Raw genomic sequence first — 26,880 nt, 5'->3', positions numbered from 1 at the left:
CCCCACGTGACAAGTTTTGACCTTGGCAGGATTGAATTATGTCAACAAAAAAGTGTTCCCCTGAGTTCCAGCGGTCTGTTTTGACCTTAATGTGGGAAACAAGAATAGAGCTATGTCAAGAGGAGACACGACGGCAAGAGTTACAGGGAAAATTTCAGATGGTGATGGCAGAATATGATTTTTTAGGAGATGAAGCTTTTGACACTGAAAAAGATGAATGTGAGAATGACAATGATGATGACTGTGATTTGGAAGGAAAAGATGAAGATGAGGACTGTGATGATTCAACACAAAATGAAGCACACCACGGAAAAAATGATGACTTTACTCTACAAAAAGTTGGATGGAGTGCCCCGCTTTTGAGGGGGGCACGATTGGTATTATTGGAACTCCAGAGCGCCCACAGGGAAGAAGGAAAAAATATGCAGAGAAGAGAAGAAATTCAGGGGCCCTGTATGGTGGCCTGGATGGCAAAAGACTGTAAACAGGGGGTGGGGTGAAGGGAAAGTGATGTTGTGATTACATGGATGGATTAACAGGTTTATAACTGGTCTGCTGATTATGGAATTTGCTGGATTGGGGGGGTGGAGCCGGTAATCGGGGAGGTAAGGTTAAATTGAGAATAGTTATAGTTTTAAAAGTGAATGGATTTTGGAAAATGTGAAAATATGGAGGCTTATAGAGGGAGAAAAAATTAGGCACGGGAAGATAAAATGGGAGTTTGATTTTTCAGTGATTTGAAGTTGTATAAGATACAAAGGTGTATTTCTATAAAGTAAGAAACTGTTGCAGATGATAAAAAAGGGATGCAAACCGGGGAGGGGGGGGGAGGGGAAGCCCACAAAATATGGTTTTAAAATCATGAATTTAAGAAAAAAATTTTTGTTTTGTATTGTTTTTTTCTCTTTTTTTGTCCTTTCTTTTTTTTTCTTTTTTCCTATTTCTATTTTTCTCTTTTTTTTTGGTATGACAATAGATGGTTGGATGGATGGCCTCCTGCGTACTGCCCTGGTTTGCTGGAGCTCCCTGGTGGCAGGGGGGGGCTTTGGGGTCAGGGGAGGGGGAAGAGGACAGAAATCCAAGCATAAAATGGAACATCTCTGACTGTTCACATACATGGGATACTTCCGTGGCAGGGGAGGACCCATGTGGGTGGGTAGGAAGGAGGTGGAAAAGGTGTTTATGTATGTACCGTTTTTTTTTGTTTTTTTTTGTATTCTGTAAAATTAATAAAAAGTATGTTTAAAAAAAAAAGATTCACTGGTGTTCTCATAACTGTTGCTAGAGTGATTCTTGTCACGCATTGTTTAGTGCAGGCATAGGCAAACTCCAGCCCTCCAAATGTTTGGAACTACAATTCCCATCATCCCTAGCTAACAGGACCAGTGGTCACAGATGATGGGAATTGTAGTCCCAAACATCTGGAGGGCCAGAGTTTGCCTATGCCTGGTTTAGTGAATACTGAAAGCCACGTGACTCCTGTTAATTTCCATTAGCCTAACTATTTCAGTGTTTTTTCCTCCATAATTTCAAGTACAACTTGCATCCGTAGGGTAAGCGAAAGCAGAGAGAGCAGGAATCATACCTAAACAGGCTATAGATTAGAAATGGTCACAGCTTTGTTTTGGCTGGGAGGAAGGGTAAAACTTGCATAGGACAGTTTGTCTTGGCATATAGGACAAGGATCCAGACTTGGGGCAGGTTGACTGATGATCAGCTGAGCTATGCAGCCCGCATGCTGAGAAACATTAATGGGAAGAAGGCAAGATGTTCAAGAGGGGAGGGGACAATTTGGAAAAGCGCTTCAGGTTTTTGTGTGTGACAGTCACGGGTTCCTTGTATCATGTAGCTGTATCCTTGGATGATCTAATATATAAGTGGCATTTGAAGTATCTGAACAGAATTATACGGCTGTAACGAGAATTAATGAGTCATTTTTGTCTGATCCCTTGAAGCAATAGAATTTTCTAAGCTGTTTTGTACCAGACAAATGTTGAGAAGCTGCCCATTTGAAAATCTGCACAAAAATAAATTCTACATATTATTTTTATTACTACATAACGGACACTATTTAAAAATGAACAAAAAACCCAGAGAGATGCAAGTCATTGCATACAGCAATAGTCTTAAGGGTTTCTGTATAAATATTACCGTAGTTTTTCTTCCTCTTGAGTTTGCCCAATGAAATAAGTGGAGTTTTTATCATGCAGTGGGACTTTTCCATTTTGCTGCAGCCTCTTGTGCCCTCTGAAAAGCCAATTCTGAGAGTTGAAGGACCCTCTGAAACAGAATGAGATATGGTCCTGGGGCTGCAGCTGAGAAGATGATTTGCAGAATTTGGAGAGATATGCACCTATTGTGCATGCAAATGTGCTGTCTGCTCACACAGAGGGACCTCTGAACCTTTGTGAATCTGACTCAATATCCAACCCATCTGAAAGCTTTGGTGTAATAGCAGTGTGCTGTAATAGATGACGAGATATTTTAGTAAATTTATCCTATACTGGAATTAACAAAAGCTAAACCCAGGCAGCAGATACGCCCTTTTGAAAGAGGTACTTGATCTTTTAGTAGTGCATCTAATTCACTCACAAAAGCAAATGGTTACAGGTAGGTAGCCGTGTTGGTCTGGGTCGAAGTAAAATAAAAAAAATTCCTTCAGTAGCACCTTAAAGACCAACTAAATTTTTATTTTGGTATGAGCTTTCGTGTGCATGAAGAAGTGTGCATGCACACGAAAGCTCATACCAAAATAAAAACTTAGTTGGTCTTTAAGGTGCTACTGAAGGAATTTTTTTTATTTTACAAAAGCAAATGTTAGTCTCATTAGACCTCAGAAAGTAACATTTGCTTACAATCTTCTTAGAATGCAACCATCTTCTTTACTTGTTTTGTTCCTAACTGAAGCAAAGTCCAGTGGTCGCTTAGCTACTTATTCTAGCTCATCAAGCATTTAACCTTTGCATTCCACAGTCTGAACTGGCCTTTCCCCCCACCCCCAATTGTGAGAAAATCTGAGCTGGGAATAATTAATGGGACACCCTCAGATGCTATAAATGGCTAAATACTAAATACCATGATGGGACCAAAGACTGCTAAGTGGTCTTTTTGCAGTTCACTCTACTTTGTTTTTTTTTTTCTAATGTAAAAACAACTGAGCATCCGTTTGGAGCATGTAAAGGATTGTATGGAATGTTATTTTAGTACGTCTTTTTGTAGATGCTCTTCTATGGATATTTAATTCGTTTACAAAAAATACATATAAGCTGCCTATGACGATTCATGATGTACCTAAGTAATAAAACACAGTAAAATGAAAAGAAAAAAGTACACCATAATGTAATAAATGAAATGCAGTGAGTTGCTCAAAGGTCGCCATTGATAAAATTCCAGAATGCCTGAGTACGTGAGTGTGTTTTGAACACTGTTGGCATTTGTCACTGCTCAGAGAATAGATGGTTCCATTAAATGGGGGCCACTCGAGAGAAGGCCCTCCCACTGGTTGCTGCTAATAATGGAGATTATGGCACAATCAAGAGACTCTCCTCAGCTGCAGTGCTTGAAAGAGGGAGTAAGGAGAAAGGTTGAAACTCAAACCTTGAACCTGGCTTAGCTTATTGACAGCTAGTGCAGTTCCTTTAGGAGCAGTGTAGTTTTTGCTTGATAGGTAGGAGATCAATGAGAATTAACAGGGACACACTCCTTCTGCCTCTCTCTGACCAAAGGTAGCCATGCAGATGTGACCAAGGCCTTGACCCGGAAATACATGGATCTAGCACCAAAACCAGCCTCAACAGGAAGCAAACTCTTCAGGGTGGGAGGGTTTTGCATCCAGGTAGGCTTGAATCCCAGAAATTAGTCATTTTTAAAGATAGGTTTCCAAATAATTTGATGCGAATGACTCAGTGCCCTTGCCTTCTTGGCAAGGCGGGGTGATAATATTAACCTGCACCAAATGCAAGTGCGTTGCTAGTAGGTTTAAGTACTGCACTATTTCTGCTACTGCTACTCCCACTGGCTTCAAGGAGAACTGAAAAAAAAAAGAGAGAAATCTGTGCCTGAAGAAGCCTGATACTCTAAATCAGGGTTTCCCAAACATGGGTCTCCTGCTGTTTTTGGACTACAACCACCCTGAGACCTTCAGGTATAGGGCGGTATATAAATTCAGTCAGTCAGTCAATCAATCAATCAATCAATCAATGAGTAATACCTAGCTAGCAGGATCAAGGATGATGGGAACTGTAGTCCAAAAACAGCTGGAGACCCAGGTTTGGGAAATCATGATCTGAATCCAGAATTTGGGGCTAGGGGCAGGAAGAACAGGAGGAATTTTACACTGGGCTTTCACTTGCATACTCAAGCAAGCAGCAAATATGTCTTTCTAAAATAATTGTATATCCTCTCTTGATTTTGGGGGAGGGGTGCAGTAAGAATCGGAACTACACTGTTGCAGCTCATAATTTGTACTGGGTGTTATTACCATATCAATTTATTTCATTTGCTTCATATTTTTTTTTATTCCTGGAGACAGCTGCATTGTTTGGAAAGGGCAAGTGTAAAGGACATGTGGTGATCCTATTCTTGCCAGATGAGCACTGGTTGCTCTTTAGAAATCGATGTGCAGGTTTGCTACACTGAATACTGAATTGAATTGCCACTGACTGTGACACAGGTTTTAGGACACTTGACACACAATACATTTTAAACACATAGTTATATTTACTTACCACACTAAGATGCTATTAAGTCTACATTTACATCCACACTCATGGCAGGAGCAAGCTGCAGCGATCCTCCTGCACTTGGGCTTCTCCCTCTCCTCCTCCAGCACAGCTACTTCCATTTTCGGTTTTTGTTAACCACACCTGCCGTTTTGTCGGAACCGGTCAATCTGTGGTTAATCGTAACTATGGTTTGTTAGCCATCACTTAGGGGATGGATACGGTATAAAGTAAACGGGGGTTGATAATAATGAGAGAGAAAAACCAAACGTTAAACCTTCCAAATCCTTTGTGGCTGTGCCAGAAGAGAAGGATGTACACAAGCCACAGCCTTGCTGTGGCTTCTTCCCATCACAGGAAATCAGCAATTGGGAGGGGGGGGGGTCTGTGGCTCACCACGCCTTTCACAACATGTCACATGCAGTCAGTCACAGCCCATCATTTGCTCCTCCAGTAACCACTCTGCCTGCACTGTTAACATTCCTCCACCTGTTCCAATTCCTTCCCCTGTCTTTTTAAGTTTCACGTGAGAGAAGAGGATTAAACTGCACAGCTCCTGTGTCACTTTAGACATCACTTTTTTTTCTTTCATTTTTGTGGTCACCATTAAGAGTATCCAACCAGCCAAAATTTGAGCACTTCTCTGGGGAGCCCTGTCCTGATCCATCTGCCGAGTCTAATCTGATTTTTGCCACTGCTTTTCTCCCTTTTGCCGTTTCCACCTCCGCCTTTGTTCCCACGGTGGTTCTCTGGCTTCTTCTCTGCTTCTGCCTGTTCTTTCTGTGTATATCCAAGAAGGATATGTTTGGGTTTCTTTGCTTCTGCATCTAAACAGAGTAAATGCTCCAGATGATTATGAAATCTACACACACACACACACACACACACACACACACACACACACACACACACACACTACTGAGGGGCGGGGTGTTGTAGCAAAAGCCAAATAAACACGGAGTGTATATAACAACATTAAAGGTTAAGAACTTCATTATATTGTCCAGCAGGATGTGTTTAATTACTTGCTTATCCAAGTTCTATTTTAATCTCCTGCAACAGATAATCAGTTATTAGAATAATATTGTCCCTAAAAATTGCATATCTGAACAGATGTGTGCTCTTAATTTCACCTTCAAACTAATGGAAAGCTTAGATTTTTAGGAATATTTCGAGAGAGAAGGAAGAGGAAGGAGGTGATTACTGTATTCCAGTTCGTACAAAATGGCTGTAGTTGGCTGCAATCCTTTTTGTGCTCTCACAGAAGTTAGGCACTTGATAAAATGGATCACTGGTTCAAAGGAAAGAGCTTTAGTCACCCACATTTCTGGGTGTGGGACACACACAGAACCCACACCGGTTTGTTACAGCATTGTGTTAAAGGTAAAGGGACCCCTGACCATTAGGTCCAGTTGTGACTGACTCTGGGGTTGCGGCGCTCATCTCGCATTATTGTCCAAGGGAGCCAGTGTACAGCTTCCATGTCATGTGGCCAGCATGACAAAGCCACTTCTGGCGAACCAGAGCAGCACACGGAAACGCCGTTTACCTTCCCGCTGTTGTGGTATCTATTTATTTGCACTTTTATGTGCTTTCGAACTGCTAGGTTGGCAGGAGCTGGGACCGAGCAACGGGAGCTCACCCCATTGCGGGGATTCGAACCGCCGACCTTCTGATCGACAAGCCCTAGGCTCTGTGGTTTAACCCACAGCGCCACCCACATTAGGTGTACATATTAAGATAGTGTTGCCATGTAACAAGTTGGAGCTTAACTTGGATCCCTTTGTATTATAGCAGTGGGAAGCATTTCTTTCTGTTTTGTGTCTTCTAGCCAGCGTAGTAAGAAACAGCAGAATTGCATTTCCTCCCTCCATCGCTGCATCTCTTTCAGAGCCAACAGGTCTCCATGGCAACATATTGGACCGAAAGAGATGCGAGGAGTGGAGCTGGAAAGGAATGAGTTAGGAACCCCCAAGTGGTGCTGTGTGTCTCCAACGTCAGAGTCTGAGCCTTTTGATAGGACGGTTTTGTTAACACCCATTCCCAGCTCCTGTGTAAAGCCTTCTTTATTAGAGCAGGCACTGGTGTAGCTGCTGCAACAAACCTCTCCCTTTTTTATTTTTTTAAGTTTTCATTTTCTCCTTTTCATTGTCTGTCCCTTTCTGTTTCGGCTCCTGCTTCGGGCTGAAGATGTCCAGCCTCTTGCCGGCAATCTCTGAGCTCCTTGGCAGAATGCAGTTCTGCAAAGGCAGGGAGGCATGGCTGTGCTTCACTTGACCTCTGTAGCATTTGTATAAAATCTCCTCTCCTACATTGCCCAAGGAGATAGCGGACTATGCAGAAATTCATTGAAGCGGATTACTACGAGCTGGACTGGTATTATGAGGAATGTACGGATGGTAATTATCTGCTTTTTATGGCATGCCTGTGAATATGGGCTTCAGCTTCTAATATATGTGTTTCTGTCTTCTATACTGGGAGAACTGATGTGGGGCTGTGCAGCTAAGGTAGGCAGCTTTTAGCGTTTCCTATCATACACTGAAGGCATGGTACAGGAGACTGCTGTAGGGCTTTTTGCCAGTGGGAGTGGCAGCAGTACATACGTACTGGAAGATCTTTTCAGGAAAAGAAAATGACTGCTAAATGCTCATTGTGATTGCTGCTACTACAGCTCCAGCTTCAATACACACTCAATTTGCTAAGGTGAGTGGGAATGGGAAGCCTGTGTTATAACAGGCACATACCATGGTGTGAGATGTGGCAAGAGGCACGGCATATATTAGAGGCTGCCAGGCAGAGACAGCTGAGTTTCGCATATAAAATCTTCATGGTGGGAAATGATTAGAGCAACTGCTTCTGCCTAAATTGTTAGGTTTGAGCGTCGGGAACAGGTCTGCTTTGTCACCTCCTCTCGAACTTTCTGTTTTCTGCCAGGAAGGCAGTGCCTTTTTCATAACCCTGGATGTGATCATGAGTCTCGTGATAAAGGTGGGTGTGAGGAGGAGGAGGGGCTGAAACTGCACCACCCGCCTTGCGGGAAAGTCAAATCTTCTCATTCTGGCCACAGAGCTGAAAGGGAGCCCAAGATGGAAATACAGAGGCCACAAAGATATTGCAGTGCTGTTGGCCTGGATATTAGTTTTAATAAATAAAGAAGGACCATGATCATAGTGAGGGCAAGGTGGTGACTGAGATGAGCATAGCAATAACCAGGAATTTCAGTGCAAAGATCTAGCTTAGTCTAGGATAAGAGCAAACTTTCAAATACACAGCTAAAATATTAAGAATACTAGCCTGGATTTCACACAAAAAACCCTTTCCGCCTGCAAGCCTTGAGAAACTGGTGAGCTCCTCATGCATATATTAAATTCAGTGTTTGCAAAATATCCATACCTAGAATGCATATAGGTGAGGGGAAAATATTTGTTATATCATTAGTTTTGTCTATGAATTTGTCCTTTGAAGAGTTAATCTGACTGATATATTTTCTTATGGTTTACTGGCCCTGTTTTGAATGCTTAATAATCTGACAGCTACACTTTTCCTTTGCTCTGCCATTCACATTGCTGTGCTGATTTTCAGAAACCTTCTGAGAGATTTTAGGTGAACTATACTGAAAGTGAAGTGGCTGATGCTGTTGAAATAAAACTGTGAACTCTTCCCTATTTTAAACCTCACCACAACAGTTTTGTTGTCAAAATTACCTGTTTTTCAGAATTTCTGACCACGTAGAACTTGTTAATTGAAAGTATGCTGGGCAATTGGCGTAATAAATTATAGGGTGGAAGACTAGTAGGATTGCCACTTTGCTGGTTTTAAACTGGCCCAGCCAGGGGTTATGGTTTTGTCTGTTGAACAGTCTTTCTTCCCCCCTCCATGATGCTTACAGAACAATTCTAAATACATATCTAGTAAAGGAATTTATACAGACATTATAAATGGCACATGTTACTAGTGTGCCCATGGATAACAAAACTTTGGTCAGGATCCCCCCGAAATCCTTATAGCTTCAAAAGTCTCGTGCATTAGAGAAAAGGACAAACTCCACTTTTTAATAAGTTTGGCTTCATGAATTATATCTACTGTCTCTGAAGAATAGGAGCTTGACCTACTATATTTTTTTGCTCCATAAGACACACTTTTTCCCTCCTAAAAAGGAAGGGGAAATATCTATGTGTCTTATGGAGCAAAGGCACGGCTGCTCCTCCCTCCGCTGCAGCCGCCAACAACCTCTCCCAACCTCTCCCAATAGTACAACATTTGATTCAGAATTTTTTTTTCTTGTTTTCCTCCTCTAAAAACTAAGTGCATCTTATGGTTAGATGCGGCTTATGGAGCAAAAAATACGGTAATTTTCAAATGACATGATGAAATGCATCCAGTTAGGGACATCCAAGGAACCATCAGTTTTCCATTTAAATGATTTCATCATGAATTCAGATTTCAGCCACTGTGGCACACATACAGTACAACAGAATACAGTATGACTTGGTGAAAATGATATAAAGATCACTTGAATTTTAAAGGTGAGAATATGAGAATAAATCAGTGAAGAATGCTAATTAACTTTTGCAGTCTACCGTTCTGCCGTTCAGCATATGCAATATAATGTATATTACCTTCAAAATGGCAGTGTTGGGGACAAATTGGCAGGTAGGGCCATTAGTGGATCCAAACTCCTTATTCCAGGTTTGAGTGTTCAGAATTAGTAGTAATAGGCATTCAATTTTATTAATTGCCTAGTACAAAACATTTCTAGGCATCATGTGCACATAATTTTAAGAACGACCACCAAGTTTAACAATAAAACAATACCCCCCTCCCCCTGAAAAAAGTGTACAGTTGATTATCATAATTCCCCAGAAGCCTAAGAGAAGAGGTATGTCTTAACCTGGCACAAAAAGGATGTTAACGTTGGCACCAGGTGGGTCTTCCTTGGGGTATCATTCCATAGAAAGGTGGGCTGCCACTCCCAAGATCCTCTTGTTGCCACCCTCCTAGCCTATTGAAGAGGGGGCACCTGGAAGAGGAGCACAGATGATGGTCTGGGCATGTTCAACTTGGGAGAGGCATTTTGTTCAGTATTGGCCGCCTGAGACATATAGGGCTTTGTAGGTTGAAACCAGCACTTTGAATTGGCCTTGGAAATCTAAAGGCAACCAGGGTAGCTGTGCAGAAGTAGTGCTAAATGCTCAACCACTGAGCAGTCTTGTGGCCACAGTCTCGCTGTACACGTTCTGTACCGAAAGCAGCCCCACACATAGTGCATTGCTGTGATCTCACCGGGAGGTTGCTAGAGCATAGATTACTGAATCCACTATCCAGTTAGGGAAATAGCTTGTAGAAGGCACTCCATACCACTGAGGCCTCCTGTGCCTCCAAAGATAGCGGTGAATTCAGGAAAACTCAGAAGCTACAGATATGCAACTGCATCTAGAGCAAGCAGTTCAGGCCAGCTGCCGCTCATGTTCTGGCCTTCTCAGGCTGGCTGATGGCAATCAAGCGGTGGCAATGGGTTCTCCTGCCAGCTTTGCCTTCAGTGGTAGTTATTACAGGAGCAAGGCCCAGGTGGAGTGAAACAGAAAAACCTGCTCACCAGTTTTCCCAGCTTCTGTGTTCTTTCCTGCTGGCGGATGATCTTCTGGCCTTACTCTGTCTTAATGAAAGATGAGTGCACAACTGTAGCATTTCTTTTGCCTTTCGCCTTTGCACCATTGCTTGGTTTTGTTCTGCTTTCTCTAACACAGGTGTGGTACATTTTGTTTGCTCCCTCTTTTGTGGAACATTGCCAAATCATTAAATGTAACAAACATAGTTCCCTAGAAAATCTAGCGAAAACCAAGTTGTATATGCAGGGACCTCCATATGGGTGGTTCTCATCAGCCCAGTTCCCATTAGCCTTTCTCCATACATTTGTATATACTCGTGTGTCGGAATTTGAAAGGTGAGCTAATCCTGTGTTTATCTTTACTTTGAATTAGTTGCGAAATTTAACAAAAACATTAATATTGCACTACTTACAAAAAATCCGACTAGGATTTTAACCCATGGTGGGTGGCACTGTGGGTTAAACCACAGAGCCTAGGGCTTGCTGATCAGAAGGTCGGCGGTTCAAATCCCCGCAACGGGGTAAGCTCCCATTGCTCGGTCCCTGCTTCTGCCAACCTAGCAGTTCAAAAGCATGTCAAAGTGCAACTCTGGCGGGAAGGTAAACGGCGTTTCCGTGCACTGCTCTGGTTCCCCAGAAGCGGCTTAGTCATGCTGGCCACATGACTTGGAAGCTGTACGCCAGCTCCCTCAATCAGTAAAGCGAGATGAGCGCCGCAACCCCAGAGTCGTCTGCGACTAGACCTAACGGTCAGAGGTCCCTTTACCTTTACTTACAAAAAACAACAACAGTGGAGCATGTGAATGAGTCACAGATTTAAAAACCTCAGTCAGGAAATTACAAGACGCGATTACAAACAAAAAGTGTCCAAAACAAAAGTCTTCAGCAACCATCCAGAAATTGGCAGAAGTTAAGGAGCCCAGCAGACCTCCTTGGGAAGGATATTCCACAATCTCTGTACCACCACAGAAAGACGTCATCTGCCTCGAGAAAATTGCAGGAAATGGCAGCTCTGTGCAGAATCTTGGAACCACCATTTAAATGGTAAACTTTGCAGTTTAATCTTTTGGTAACTGACAAGGGAGTGATGTGAGGCCTTCGTGTCACCCAATGCAGTGTGTGTTGAGTGTCAATTTGAAATAGTTCACCAGCTGTATGTGTGTGCTTTTTAAGCTTCCTTTTTTGAAAAACCATGCTATCTCTTCCTCACAAGTCTCCTGTGAGAATAAAATGGTATAACCTGAAATATGCAGAGTTTCCTCAGAAGGGCGAGATGAGACTCTTAATCTCAGGGTCGTGGGTTCAAGCCCCACACTGGGCAGAAGATTCCTGCATTGGAGAGGGTTGGACTAGATGACTCCTGTGATCCCTTCCAACTCTACAATTCTATGATTCTACGATTGACATACGTGCTATTTCCAGCTTCTTGAATGGCGTCTCTTTCTGTATTAAACTGTGGAAAGTTTGAATTACAGTAATTGCTTATCTTTTCAAATAATGAGATATTTACACAGTACAGTACATGAAGCTGCAAATAGTCACTGGGGGCAGCATTAAGCAAATAACACCCTCTACAGATACCAAAAGAAGGTGTGTCAGTAAAAGAGAAACAAGCACCCATTTATCTTATTCAAGAGCTAAACAGAAGGACGTGGGTGGCTGCACCAAATACTTTGAAGAGCTGGGCTACGTAATGCAGTGCAATTGTTCGGAAAGATTTCCATTTCTTACTACATTTCTTTTTACAGAAAGTTAACAGTCTTTTAAGTGCATATATTTGAGTTTTATTTCAATAAATTTCCTCTGTTGGGTGTCATGCACCAGTTTCCTTGTTGCTTCGCTTGCTGCTGTGTTGAAACAGCGCTTGGATCAACCAAACAATGAAATCTTTCACAAAGCCTTCATATTTTTTATTTAATAAAAATATATACTGCCTTTTGACAAAAGATAGGTTCCCAAACTGCTGAACAACTGGAATATTACTTTTTACTGTTGTTCTGACAGCTGATTTTATTATTATAGTGCTAGGTTGGGGTTTTGATTTCTTTTGTATTTCTATCTTGCTTGTTGTTTTGAGTGTCTTAGTAGAAGAAAAGTAAGAGAGAAGCTTTTAAAACAGAACATAAAATGCCACCATCTCTTGTTGTTAAAAACCTTTAAAAAGCCTGCATGGTTACACGGCCTTTGCTCAGACCCAGATACAAATAACCATGCAACTCCAGACAATTTTGCGTTCACATGTCATAAACAGAAGCCCAGCTGTGCCGCATGTCAAACCATTTTTGCACTTGAGAAGACTTCCAAAAGTAAATTGTGGCAGCATAGGAGTCTTCCATTTAAATCAAACACATCAGAAATCCCACAGGGCATACCCAAGCCTAAAGCTTGCCGAAAGTAGCTAAGTAGCTCTTTGCACCCAAGCCTTTATAATTATTTCTTCCTGTAGTTATGCCAAAAATGAGTTTTGATTTTGCAGACTTGGTTATTTTGTTCACCTGCAGCAATAATGTTAATTACCTTCTGGATAATTTGTGGAAGAGTTTCTCATTCTGCAGGAGAAGTGGCCCAGGTTAAGACAGCTACATATAATAATTTTAAGCACCATAGTCTTTAATTGAATATAACTTCCAGGTGAAAAAATAGGAAGTTCCATTAAGCTCAGTGGAGCCGCCTCTTAGGTAAGCAGCATAGCAGGAATAGCTAATGGCCATTCAGATACTGTATTGGACTACAATCTCCATGATTCCCTACCATGGGCCATGCTGGCAAGGGCGGAAGCCCGAAAACATCTGGAGGGCCACAGGTTCCCCACTCTTAAGTGATAGGATCAGAGCCTTGATTAAACCATTTTGAGACTAGCGAAAAATATATTCTGCAGCTATCTTAGCACTAGCAAATACAAACATTGCATATCGACGATACCTGTAGTCACAAAAAGGTCTTTTGTGATGCTCGATAAAAAGACTAGAGATGTATTCATGTTAATCAAGCATAACATGGTAACCTTTAAGGTTTACATCTTGTTTGTTTGTTTGTTTATTACAAGTTGCCCACTTTTGTTTCCATGCACACATTCCAAATGTTTACTCCCTGCCTGTTATAACACCCAGTCAAGTTATTACTCTAGCTTTCATTGCGGGACAACTTCTTTTTTTGTTCTGCTTTGAAAGTTCAGAACCTTTGCTTTCTGAGAGAAAGTGTGCTGTGCGTTACTATCTCGCTCCTTGAGTGTGTCTGAATTGAGTTGCAAGTCATCCTTAAATGCCATAAACATTCACCCATTAGGTACCATAGGTAAGGGTGGCAGTGTGTATTGCCTTGAAGCTAATATTTTTCAGTGGTGGAATGTGCCCATTGTTTCTCTGTGAGACATGTTGAGATGAAGCACACAGTTGTGAATCAACCCTCACCTTTCTTCCTAAGACCTCTATGCTGCCTTCCAGAGATGCGACTCAGCTCTTAGCTGTGTTTTGAGGGATTAGGTGTGAGATTGTATCCTCTCAACCCCTCTTATTTCCAGCCAGATTCCCTCCACTACCCAGCTAAATGGTAAACCCAAGTTAGCCTTAAGCGTGAGTGAAGCTGGGTGGCAATGTGACTCTTAATCTTAATTAACATCATTTTGAAAACTTTCATTTTTATTTATGCTTTTCAGGTTTATACATTTCACTAATTTTACAATCATTTTAAGATTTCAAAATTTGACTTCCTTCCCCATCCCTCTGCGGTTCCTTACATTTATTTTTGATATCTTCTGCATATCCAAATTAACTTAATTTGCTCATTTATTCATCTACTTTAAATATATACTCTTTTAAAACTGCAGGTTATTACCACAATCCTGCCAATGTTCTCATCTGTTTACAATTTATCTGTAAATATTCAATAAACCATTTCCATTCTTTTATAAAAAGTTTGTTATCTTGATTTCTTATTCTTCCGGTAAGTTTCGCCATTTCTGGATATACCATCAGTTTTTGTATCCATGCTTCCTTTACTGGGACTTCTGCTTCTTTCTGTTTTGGGCGAGTAACATTCTTACTGCTTTAGTAGCATACAGTACTGTACGTGAATAAGTTTCTATGCAGTTTCAATAGTTCCGTCTCTATAATCCCCCAAAGCCAAGCTTCTGGGTATATGTATTTTTTTTACAAACGTTATATTAAACATCCTTTTCAATTCATTACATATCATTTCCCCGCAAGCTTTAACCTTACTACAAGACCACCACATATGGTAAAAAAGAACCTTCTTTCTCTTTACATTTCCAACACTTATTAGATTTATACATTTTTGAAAACTGTTTCAGATCTTGTATGAGTATCTGTGCGGGGGTCAACAGAGAACCATTCCCTATATTACTTCATCCAAAATAGAGAGCTATCCCATAACCACATGTAAAGGGTATAATAAATGTTTTTCTTTGGTGGCTCAGTGCTTTGAAATTGCCATTTCTATTTGATTCATATTTATTTAGCAGTAAGTTCAGTTGGTCTTACTTCCTAGTCAACTCATTTAGGATTGCAGCCTGAACCTTGAATTTGTTACTCCACACCCAAGTTTCTGACATACCAGTTCCCAATTGAAACAACCATATAATAGGAAAAAATGACAGAAAGAGGTGTGGCCACTTATATATCTAAGATGTGGTAGAAAACAGCATAAATTCTGAAGTTTTTTATTCCCATGATAGTTTGAAACCTTAGTGATAATGTAAAGGTAGATTCTTTATTGAGTAGTTTCAGTCTGGCATATTCTGAAGCCCTGCATCCTATTAATTCCCAAATTGCACCTGTACGTGATTCCTGTTTCCTGCCTTTAGAAATCTGTCCTTTGAAGGTTAGGCAATGTATTGCAAAGGTAATTTCCCCGCCCTCCCTACCTTCACCATGCCTTGTCACATTCTTTTTATTTGTGTGTATTTCCTGGTACGGTTGCTATGAAACTTGTAGGAAACTACCATTTGTGTCTGGCGTGGGGAGGAAATATGACAGGTTCATGCAGATACTGCTTGAAAGGGAGAATTTGCTTAGCAGCTGATTTTGCTGTGTTGAAACACTTACATCCAAAGAAATGTAACTGGAGTCTAATCTGGTTTTGTAAACAGTGCATGGATTACTCCTAGTAACAATTAGACAGATGGTTCTCCATCCCCCATCCTTCTGTATGATTTTCTCCAGCTGTGTTATGGTGATCATAGTATGCAGACTACCTCACCATTCTAGTTGGAGTATGTTGAGCAAGGAGGTTGGTTTCTGTTCTGTGGAAACCTTGGTTGAACTGCTCTGTGGATGTAGCCTCCATGAAGATGGATTGTCCCTTTTCAGGGCACTAGACTACAGGGCTCCTTCTCAAGGATGATTTTAGCCATGTCACTGAACGAATCAATAAATGAAGAAGAAAGCTTTGAATATGATGATCACGACACTGAATGCAAGCACAGATGTTGCGACAACCTTGATATCTTGGAAGAAGGTACTACTTATTTGCTACTTACGTTTTAATGTATGAAATTGGTTTTCTGTCTCGATGTGTATCCCAATCACACTATTTTGGCACTGGGATTGTAAAGAAAAGTACCTTTTCAGTCTTCTTCAAATCAACTTTATTCAGACGTTTTGTCAGAGATTGTGGTTTTAGTCTGTAAAATGAAACTTTTATTGCCTTGAAATATTAAAGTATTAATACTCTCTGATTTGATGCTACATGTACCTTGTGGTTTCTTGTGGTTTAATTTTGGTAGTTCACTCTAGGTGGACTACATTCTAAGGACCAATTATATTTTTCTCTCAATTATTCGGATCATTTGTCTCTGAATACATACCTTGGCCAGGAGAGAGAGAGAGAGAGAGAGAGAGAGAGAGAGAGAGAGAGAGAGAGAGAGAGAGAGAGAGAGAGAGAGAGAGAGAGTAGTGGAATATGTACCAATAAGTTGTAGATATATATGACTGAATCTTTAGTCCCTCGGTTGTCTCATGCTCCTGTGAAGACCAGGTGCTTTTTTGTCTTTTATAATCAGATAGGAGGGGGTGGCTTCTGTGTAGGAGCAGGTTATTTTTGGCGAGAGACAAATTCCAGCACAAATTGAGAATGTAGCACATCATGCTCCTTAGTGCTTGGGTTCCATGGTCCCTAAGCAGACAGACACTCCCCTGTGTACCTGGAGTTTGGGAAGAGCATAAGAGAGGAGGCAAGAGAAAATAGCTATGTGCTCTGTAGGGGCAGGAAAGAGCAGGTGCTCCTTCTGAATCCTACTACCCTTCTTCTTAGAGTATCATTTATGAGTTGGGGTTGAGCCTGATTTTGGGTTGCCTGACAAGATGTGGTGTTATCTGACATGTTGCTGCCAAGCTCTACATGCTGCCGTAGTTGCAGCTTTGCACATGTGATGCACACTCTCAAATTGTTAGTGCACACACAGCCTTTTGCAGAATGATTCTTATGTTGCTCTGCAACCCAATGATTGTGGGAGTGAACAACGAAAAGGGATTCATAAACTGACTGTAGATAACATGGGTAATGGAAGTAGCGAGGAACAAATCTCTGTGTTCCTTGTAGCCCTAACACAGAATGTGTTTTGGGCAATACATTGTGACCGCTTTTCTTTCCCCAGCTGTAAAGGAAAGATAGAGTAAGATGATCCTAAGAGCTGGGGTTGAAAGTTCATTATGCAAGGAGCACTAAAAATTGGTTTCTTATGAACAGTGCAACATATGGCATGGGAAGAATAGATTACTCCCGAGACAGGCTGCTAATGTTTGTAAGCCAGTGATTCTCATTTCAGTAAACATTTGGTGAATCTCAATCCCTGCTACTGCCTTACTCGCACATGGTAGATCCGGTTTTCTTTTTCTCTTTCTTTCTTGTTTCCATAAGGAAATGCTAGAAAAAAGTCTTGCATTCATTCTGCTTATAAGGTGTAAAAATCCCCCCCCCAATCAAATCAATATACCGTAGTGTTGTGTGTATGTGTTGCATAGCAATATCGTGATAATCTTGGGAATGCAAGGGCTCCAGTGCAAAATAATTTTCTGTGTCTCTGTGTTAAATATGTTGTGTTTTAATGGCCTTGTCCACTACCAGCCATGCTCATTGCTATGCAAAGGGCAAAAAAGTGTGCAAGCTTTAAAAAAACAAACAAACACATTTTACCAGGACTCTAGCACTTCCAGAAAAGCTGGGGGAAAGGAAGAGCAAATCAATGAGCACAAAAGCCTCTTTAACAAAGATACATTGTTAAGAAGCAGATAGTGGAAACCACCCTCAACCTTCTGAGTCATGGTAGGCCCATTAAAATAAATGGACTTAAGTTAACCATGCCGGACTTGAGTACTGTACATTGATTCCACTGGGGCTACTCAGAGTATGACTTGGTCGGGAACTACCCATACTCTTAAAAAGTAGGCACATAAATATTCTTGGTGGAAAGGACCACAAAGAATTTCTGCGCATTACCATGTGCTGGTAGAATTCTTTTAACAGGTGCTGAGGCAGAGGCGGCCAACATTTGAAAAGGAAGACTCCTGTATCTTTAATAGTTATTTAAATTCTGCAGCTCAATCCAGATAAGACTGAAGCACTGTTAGTGGGTGGTTCCCTTGGCTGGCTGGCTGGAGGGCTTCCTGGGCTTGATGGGCGTACACTCCCTCTGAAGGAGTGGGTACAAAGCCTGGGGGTACTTCTGGATCCCTTGCTGTCTCCAGAGGCTCAGATGGCGTCAGTAAGCACCAGGGTGGATAAAAATCAATGATTTTTTTAAAAAAATCAAAAAAATCGGATTTTTTTGATTTAAATCGGATTTTTTTGATTTAAATCGATTTTTTTGATTTAAATTGATTTTTTTAAAATAAAATGCTTTTTGAGGAAAATATATTACCATCCAAAGGTTATTCCATCATGAAATAAAGATTAGTTTTTTAATTATGTAGAATAAGGTTGTATATGTTTAATTTTTTGGGTAAATAAATTCCATTAATCCATTCACAATGTCATGCTCTTCCAGAGGTTTTTGTAAGATTATTGGGCAGTTTCTCTGCCTACAAGATGATATCACAGATGCTTGGTTTACTTTAGCAGTTCTCAAAACTGAATTTGACTCAACAGAGATCACATGCCTCTTCTTCACAGCAAAAATGTTATAACATGAACAGAGTTGAGAGAAAAGACCTTAATCCTATTGTTCTACAAACCTATGAATACAGAAACAACCCCTTCAGTGCTAAGTTTCAAGAAGTTCAGTGAATAGAACAGAAACAATATTTTTCTGATTGTTTGGAGTGGACAGTATTTAAGTTTTTCATGTGTAGGCTGGGCTGACAGTCTAAATTTCTTAAAATATATATATATTGTTTTTGTTTAGCCAAATTAGTTAACAAGCATGGATGTTTGTTTAAGCAAATAACATATGCTGTAATGTTATTGTTTCAGTTGAATAAATCTATTTAAATTGTTATTATTAAGGTAATGATTATTTTTCTCCTTCCTAAGTACAACAGTAAAGTTGTCCAAATATGAATGATTAACCTATTAAACTGGGGATAAAAAACTAATATGAAAAGTTGTTATTCTAAAAATCTTCATCTACTTGCATATTAAAGTTATACCAGCAAGAATTGGTGGAGTCTCCTTCTTTGGAGGTCTTTAAGCAGAGGCTTGACAGGCATATGTCAAGAATGCTTTGATGGTGTTTCCTGCTTGGCAGGGGGTTGGACTGGATGGCCCTTGTGGTCTCTTCCAACTCTATGATTCTATGATTCTATGAATTAGTCTTTATGTAGAAAACTATGATTTAAATCAAGCCTTACTGACTAGTGATTTAAATCGTGATTTAAATCGTGATTTAAATCAGTTTGATTTAAATCAAATCCACCCTGGTAAGCACAGAGTGCCTTCCATAAGCTGCGGCTTGTTGGCCCATCTGTGCCCCTATCTGGACAGGGAAAGCCTAACTTCTGTCGTCTATGCTCTGGTAACCTCTAGGTTAGATTACTGCAACATGTTATAACGTAGGTAGGGCTGCCTCTGAAGATGGTTTGGAAACTTCAGCTGGTGCAGCATTCAGCAGCCAGGTTGCTCACTGGGGCAAGTCTGTTTAAGCACATAGCACCGACCCTGGCCCAACAGCACAGGCTGCAAATTACTTTCCTGGCCCAGTTCAAAGGGCTGGTTTTGACCTGTAAAGCTTCAAATGGCTCAGGACCATAATACCTCAAGGACCACCTCTCCCCATATGATCCAACCCAGACTCTGCAATCATCACCTGAGGTTCTTCTTCATGTGCCTCCTTCATGAGACATTCAGAGGGTGACAGTGTGAGACCGGGCCTTTTCTGCGGTGGCTCCCCATTTGTGGAATGCTCTCCCAGGGAAGCTTGCCTGGTGCCTTCATTACATCTCTTTAGGTGCCAGTCAAAAACATTCCTCTTCTCCCAGGCATTTGGACAGTTAAACAATCTATGGCCTTTTAAACCATGGTGGGGGGTATTGTTTTGTTATTAAGTTATGTATTGAGCTGCAGTGGAATAATCACATTCTATGTCAAGGATGAATTGGCAAAATTTACCTCGGAGAGGTAAACTTTTATTAAAAATTAGGAAGTAAACAACAAAATGAGAGCAAAGTTTGGTACTCTTGCTTGAGGTGTGTGCAAAATGCATCTCTGAGGGAACGCAACTTCTCTCCTAAGAACTTGCTTCAAATTCCAAACTGGTTCTGGCAGATCTGCCCTCTCCTACCACTTTCCTGGGGCTCTCTCAGTATCTCATAGCTGTTCTGGTGGATTTGTTTATGTATTTATATACTAACAGGGCTGGCAACGTACTGGCGGCCACAGCTGACCTTCATGGAAAACCCATTCCACAATGATCCTTTTAACCTCCAGAAAGGATCAGCATGCATCGGGGTTTCTGAAAAACTGGGTCTGCTTGCTGTTGCTGCATGTGCAACAAAAACAAGCAGGCGTAGTTCTTTCCTTCAATGCTGTGCATCAGAGCACAGGTGCCTGCTTTACATATCAGCTCTGATAGAGACTATTCCATCACACAGTGATGAAGAAATTCTCTCTTGCTCTCCTTCACGCACACACACACACACACACACAGAGAGAGAGAGAGAGAGAGAGAGAGAGAGAGAGAGAGAGAGAGAGAGAGAGAGAGAGAGAAGTTAGATAGATCACTGAGACTGCAAAGGATTTTGGCAAGTGGGCAAGGTAGCCTATTTGTCAGTCATGTGATGTCATAGTTGTGTCATGTGATAAATGGATAGCCCCACTCACCTGGCAAAGTTTGCCCTACCCTGATAAAAATCTGGTCCCCAGGGCCCAAAGGGTTCCCTGCTCCTTCTTTAATTCACCTAAGGCACTTGCTAGCTTGATGCTCTTTCACACAGAAGCATAGGAGCCCCTTGCTTAGGGGGTCCCAAGCAGTGCTAAAGCTGCAGACCACCCTACCAAGCCAGTCCAAGCCAACAGAATTTACAACACCAATTTACCAAGTAAGAATAATAGGAAACAAACGTGTAAATGCTAGCTTGTGCAGAGATTGTGGAGAAGGGGGTTAGTTTAAGGCCTCATTCTTTTCAACATACAAGCCCAGTGTGAGATGCTCACTGAACTCGTTAAAAATATGCAGTTCAGAGTTTAATTTATGCTTATTTTAATGGGAATATAAATTAGTGAGGAGATTTCAGAGGTATGTTGAAGTAGTATGCCTCTGCTTTCAAAAGCAGGCCTATGGGTTTTTTTAATATATAAGCTCTCTTGTTCATATTTGGTTCTCTGGGGCTTCTTATTTTAATTCGTTATCTCTTTAACCCTTCATTCTTTGTCCCTTTTACCTTAGATTAAATATGTTCTCTGCAAAAGCATATTGCCATACATCTCATCCTACCCAGCAAACAGTTAGCTTGTGTATTCAGCTCATTTTCTTTTGCGATCCTTAAGACACCCACTTCCTACAAACTCTCCTGCCTGCCCAAGTTCAGCCACATGTACCTCCTATCCCACCCAGCCTCACATGAGTTCCCACTTGACTCAAGACTTTTCTCTCCGGCATGCTGCCCTTTGAGGGGGTGCGACACGCAGCTTTGAAATGGCTGCTTTTTGCCTCCTTCTTTCTGAGTATCTGATGACATCTCTGGTAGGACAGGAAAACAAAAAGGACAACTGCACTAGGGTGTGGTGAGATCAAGGGAAGTGAGAGAGAAATGATAATAGTTTCCCTAGTACTGTACAGATAGGTCACTGTGCCTTTTCCATGAGGTCTACTAAACCTGGGGAGGCTCACACAGTTGCCAAAGGAGGGGGGGCGTCCTCAGGGCACCCAGTTTCTGCTTTCTTTGCACAAGATTCCCTTTGATTTGTATGTTAAGGAACTCCAGAAGCGAACATTGCCCTGCCCCACCTTCTTGTCACTTGTTGGTACCTGGGGGGGTGGATGCTGCCAATCAATGTGACTTTTCTTTTTGCCTTAAGCCCACAATCCATTTCATTGGGGAAGAAACCATTATTTTTGGAAGCCAATATTCCAGATGTGCTGGGGAAGCGTGACAACTGTAGGGTAAAATTATCTAGTAAAATAATAATAATAATAATAATAATAATAATAATAATAATAATACCAGTAACTTAATTTATTCTTAAAGAATTTCAATAAGGTGTTCATTGAGCTCTTTTGGATAACTAAACAAGCTATTGCTCCATCTTTCCACCTGGTGCTTTTGGAAGCAGAACGGGACTTGAAAAGCAAACAACTTATTTCTCATCTCTTAACAGCAGCCTGAGGCTTCATTGTCAAATCCTGGAAGACTTTCAGTCTTAACAATTTGGATTGCTGGTACTCCAGGGTTTGGCAAATAGCCCTTCTTGAAAATATATCTCAAGTGTCCTTTTTTTTTTTTTTTTGCTGTCCTGCATCATTTTATTTATTATGCAGTTTGCTCAGTATATGCAAGTGCCTGGCTAGAACCTTCATCCAGAATAATGATGGCACTCACAGGTGGGGAATACTTTTATTTGCACATATCTTTGTTATTTGTAAAGGGAAGCTTTGTATGAGTCAATTCTTTATTATTCTTTGGAGCTGCCCCCGTATCTTTGTACTTTTGCCCCTGCAGTCTGTGACACTTTATGGTTTACATTTTTATTTCACATTTTCTTCTTCTTTGTGGGTTGTTTTTTTAAAAAAGAAAAAAGAAAATCAGCAGGATATTAAATATGTGTGGTGGGAGCGGGGGGAATGATAATATGACCAAGAACTGAATGCATACTTCAAGAAATTCAAACATTTTCCTTCTTGACTCAAATGCTTTTTCTGACTTAGTTTGAACTGTAGTTTGTTGTAAACGCAGTACGTGTCAAGTGGCACGTTGGGAGCTGTACTTTATATCGTACAAAGGGCAAATCTCCTGGCCGAATTGCTTGTTCTAATATTTCTCTTGTAATTCTTATCTCTCTGTTAAGCCTTGTCTGTGGAGATTTGATAAACAAGCTGCCCATTCAGAGATGGGTAATTATTTATTGGCAACCATGCTAGAGTTAGAACAGCAATGCTTGGCTGGCACCTCACTGTTTTGCTTTGTGGCTTTTAAAATTCTGCTTGATCACTTCTTTTTTTAGTTAAATGACCAATTTAAAGCCAGGAACATCACTAGGAACTTTAAAAACTCAGGGTACATCTGTACACGCTTAGTTAGACGCTTATGTTCAAATTTAAACCAAACTCCAGGCAAATGTTGGTTTTTGCTGCAAGGCTTACGACTGAGGTTTTTAGGTGCTAACAGGGCTTTCTACATTGCAGGTGGGGTAGAAGGCCAAATCTACATATAATATGTTGGCAGGGAGGACTGCTGCTTTTATATACATATGCAAAGTAAAAGCGGTTTTGTTCAACATCTAACATCTCCCTCTCTCTCACTCCTGCAAACCCCCAATCCATCTATTGCATGGACCCATTAAACACATGTTAACTGGCAACCACAGATCAAAACATCGGGAAAGCAAGAAAATGCACTATATGTTGACTAGATACCTCAAAAAAGTTAGTCAGCCCACACTTGGAGTATGTTACATCATAAAAAAATTAAGCACGTGGAAGTCTATGCAGAAACCATCTGCCTACTTTACGGATGAAAACTCAACACTTGTGTTTGAGACCGGAGAAATGTAAAATATATTCTTTTAAAAGCCTGATGGATTTTTACACAAACAACCTTCTCACTTTCTGAATGCCAGATGGTAGGAACGAACAACGGGCGTGCTGTTATTCTTAAGTCCCACTTGTAAACTTACTGGGTTTTATTTATGACATTTTTATCTTGCCCATTCGCCAAGGAGTTCAGGGCAATGATCATGGTTTGCACATGTTAATTTTATAGAGCAATCCTGATGAGGTGGCTTACGCTGCAAGGGTACCCTCCAACTCCAGAAACCGGGACCTGCAACTTCCTGGCCCCACTCCTGTGTGGGTCACGTGACCCACATGAAATCACGGAGCAGAAACACATGTTTTGGGGCAATATGCACAAGATCATGGAGCCGGAAAATGCTCTTGTGATCTCGTACAAGGTCAAGATCTTGCACGTTTTTGGACACCGTGCTGAAAACACAGCACCCCAAACTGGGATGTCTCACTTAAAGCAGGACAGTTGCAGGGTATATGCAAGGGCACTTTGTAAACTGGTCACCTAGTAAGCCACATAACCACCCTCAGCCCATCACCCCCATTGCTGCCTATGGTCACTCTGCTCCCACCTGTCCATAGCCTAGCAAGCATGAATGGGAAGGGCTTCCTTTATATTTATCCTTACTTTTGCTTGCAAGGTGGCTATGCTGCAAATCACAGCACTGGTGGGACCCCAGCAACCTGCCACTGGGGTCCAGTGCAAAAAAAGTGGGTTGTCAAGTCCTCTGAACTGCCCCATAACAATGTTCCTGCTTAAAGGCACCAACACACACACACACACACACACACACACACACACACACGGAATTCTGTTATTGTTTTCATGCCCTCCTGTTTCTGGCAGACTGAGGTCACCAATCATGAAGCATGATATCTAACCTTGGGGCCTCCCTAAATGCAAACTATTGAAGCAGAAATTGCAGTAGCAGCATTATCTTAAGATTAGGAAGCAAAAGAAAACAACTACAGTGTTTTTAAAAAGTTTTTCTTTATTGGGACGAGCCTTTACAAGCTGTGTGATTTGTGTTAAGCATGAAGGTTTCTGTTTTGTTTTTGTTTTTTTAAGAACTTCTGATGATGATGCTGGATATTGAGGGAGAAGGAATAGCACCTATCCTATTGACTCTTAGGGCAGTTTTTCTAATATTTTTGCAGAAATTAGGGTGGCTGTTATTCCATTGGCAATTTAATATTGTACCCTTAATTTCCCGTTACTGCATCAGCTTATACTTAAAGCACTTGATATTAAAGTTTTCCTTAACTGACAGCAGTGGTAGTTGCTGAGGTTTGGTGTATTCTAAAGGCTTGATGTTTACTGCAGAGCTAGCAACATTGGAACAACTCAGTGTATCTGAAGAGTATTTGTTGGCACATAAGAGACAGCAAGCCAAAACAGATTTGCCTGGGACAGATTTCTGGCAGTTTATGGTTGTCAAACACCTTTCAGGGATGTGTGGAATTGTAAATTGTATTGGTCAGTAGCTGATTAAATTGTTTTCTGATCACCCAGACTGCTGTAAAGCAAGCAGTTGTTTGCACTGAAATTATCTTTTACGGAGTTTCAATTAATGTTCAGGTGAGACAGCAAAGACCAATGATGTTGTTTTAATACTCTTTAATGCATTAAATACAAATTAAATTCAAATTAGTTGAGCCTCATAAAGGGGGGGTAATGGTGATTAGCACTGGGCAATGTTGGGTTTTCAACATTGTGATGTATTGCCAGTCAAACATTGTCTTTTGGTGATATACCGTGATGTTGAAAAAAGCTGCATCGGACCCAGCTGGCGAGATGCCAGGTGAAACTGCCACAGCTCTCATTGTGTGAGCTGAGGTGCTTTCACCCCAGCGCCTTGCGGGTTGTGGCCAATACAGTTGGCCCCAGCCTGCTGCTCAGCTGGGGGGCGGAAAGGCTCCTGCCCCCAGCTGAGCGAGACCTGAGGCCCCTAGGCCAGGCTCCGCTGGGGGCAGGAGAGCTCCTGCTCCCAGCAGAGCCAGCCCTGTGTCCCCTGCCGCTTGGGCTGGAGCAGCAAGGACCTTGGGACTCCTTGGCCAAAGTCCCTCTGCCTTTGCTAGGATGGGGGGCAGGCGAGCTGTCCTTACCCACTTGCCCCCAGCTCCCCAAAGATAGACCAAGCGGCAGTAGCCAAGTGCACGGAACCCGTCAGGCTCTGTGCATTTGACTGCCTTCGCCCGTGCGGGAGCGCCATCTCTTTCCTCCGGTGGCTGGTTGTTCACCCCAGGAGGTATGATGCGGCCCACCCACCCTCCTAGGTGGAGTCCACAAGGTGCAAACCCACCCTATCTGCGCCTTGCGGGGAGGAGCTGCTGGAGGGCTGCTGGTAAGTTCTAGGCCCGCCAGCAGCATCAAAAGCCCCTACAATGCCTGGCTGCCCTCCACCAAGAGGGTGGGCTCCATCTTTCTGGGAGGAAAGACACAGCACATGCTCCCAGAGAAGGCAGCCAGGCGGGGTCGGGCTCTCTCAGCTGGGAAGCGGAGGCTTCACGCTCTCCAGCCGAGCATCCCCGTTCTCGCTCCTACTCGTGTGCAAGCAGGAGGAGCGGGGTCGGGGCTCTCTCAGCAGGGGAGGGGGAGCACTTTAACGGATCCCCCATCCCACCGCTGGCTCGTGGGAGCCGGTGGCGGGTCAGGGGCTCCGTAAAACTGCTTGGCTGAGGCAAGGGCAGCAGTGTGCTCCTCAGCCAAACCGTTTAAAGCAGCGGAGGAATGAACAAGCTGGATCGGCACCTCGCCAATTCAGCTTAATTCTCCCTCTGCCGGGGCAGAGTGCAATGGCAGTTTTACCAGCAGTATATCGCTGGTGAAACCGTTGCCACTTGAGTCCCTCTGCTTCCAGTTCCCACCGAGTTTCTTTCTCCCTCAGCACACTGGAGGCGAAGGACTCTAGAGCGGTGATGGTTTCACCAGTGATATACCGCTGAGTGAAGCTGTCATCGCGCTCTGCGCCCACATATTGATATATCGTCCAGGCCTAATGGTGATGCATATGAAATATTTCAGTTGCACTCTTCCTAACATGCTGAGGTTCTAGTAACATGTCTCTCCAGAAGACCAAAGAGCACTGAAGGTGTTTTCATTTAGACTGCAGTCTATAACCACTTACTTGGGAGCTATCCTCAACTTATTTCTTAGCAGGAATGCATAATATGGTAACACCTGTTAAGCTGGTGTGGGGTATTAATAATGATAATAATGCCATTATTTATACCCCAGCCACTCTCATCCTCTGCAAATGGTAATTTATTATCAAGTGCTATTCCACTAAGGATTTTTATACTTGTGGACTGTGGCTTAAGAGAACATTTCCATGACCAATCTAGTAGTTTGTTACTCCCACTCTGGTCCCTGACCA

General features: G+C 42.0%; 1 protein-coding gene across 13 annotated transcripts in view; it reads left to right on the top strand.

Annotated features, from left to right (window-relative positions):
• TRAK1 (trafficking kinesin protein 1) overlaps positions 1–26,880 on the top strand; it is a 122,496-nt gene that overhangs the window by 55,597 nt on the left and 40,019 nt on the right. Inside the window, exon 1 of one of the 13 annotated variants that reach the window (XM_060280621.1) lies at positions 6,475–7,120. The exons of 10 other annotated variants lie outside the window; for them this stretch is intronic. In XM_060280621.1, the coding sequence (XP_060136604.1) occupies positions 7,057–7,120 (64 nt within the window). In that variant the 5' untranslated portion in view covers positions 6,475–7,056. 2 more of the 13 variants (XM_035130182.2, XM_035130172.2) reach the window with 2 other exon arrangements.

This window comes from Zootoca vivipara, chromosome 12 (genome assembly GCF_963506605.1).
Source record: "Zootoca vivipara chromosome 12, rZooViv1.1, whole genome shotgun sequence".
NCBI lineage: Eukaryota > Metazoa > Chordata > Lepidosauria > Squamata > Lacertidae > Zootoca > Zootoca vivipara.
This window is presented reverse-complemented; position numbering and strand designations above follow the sequence as displayed.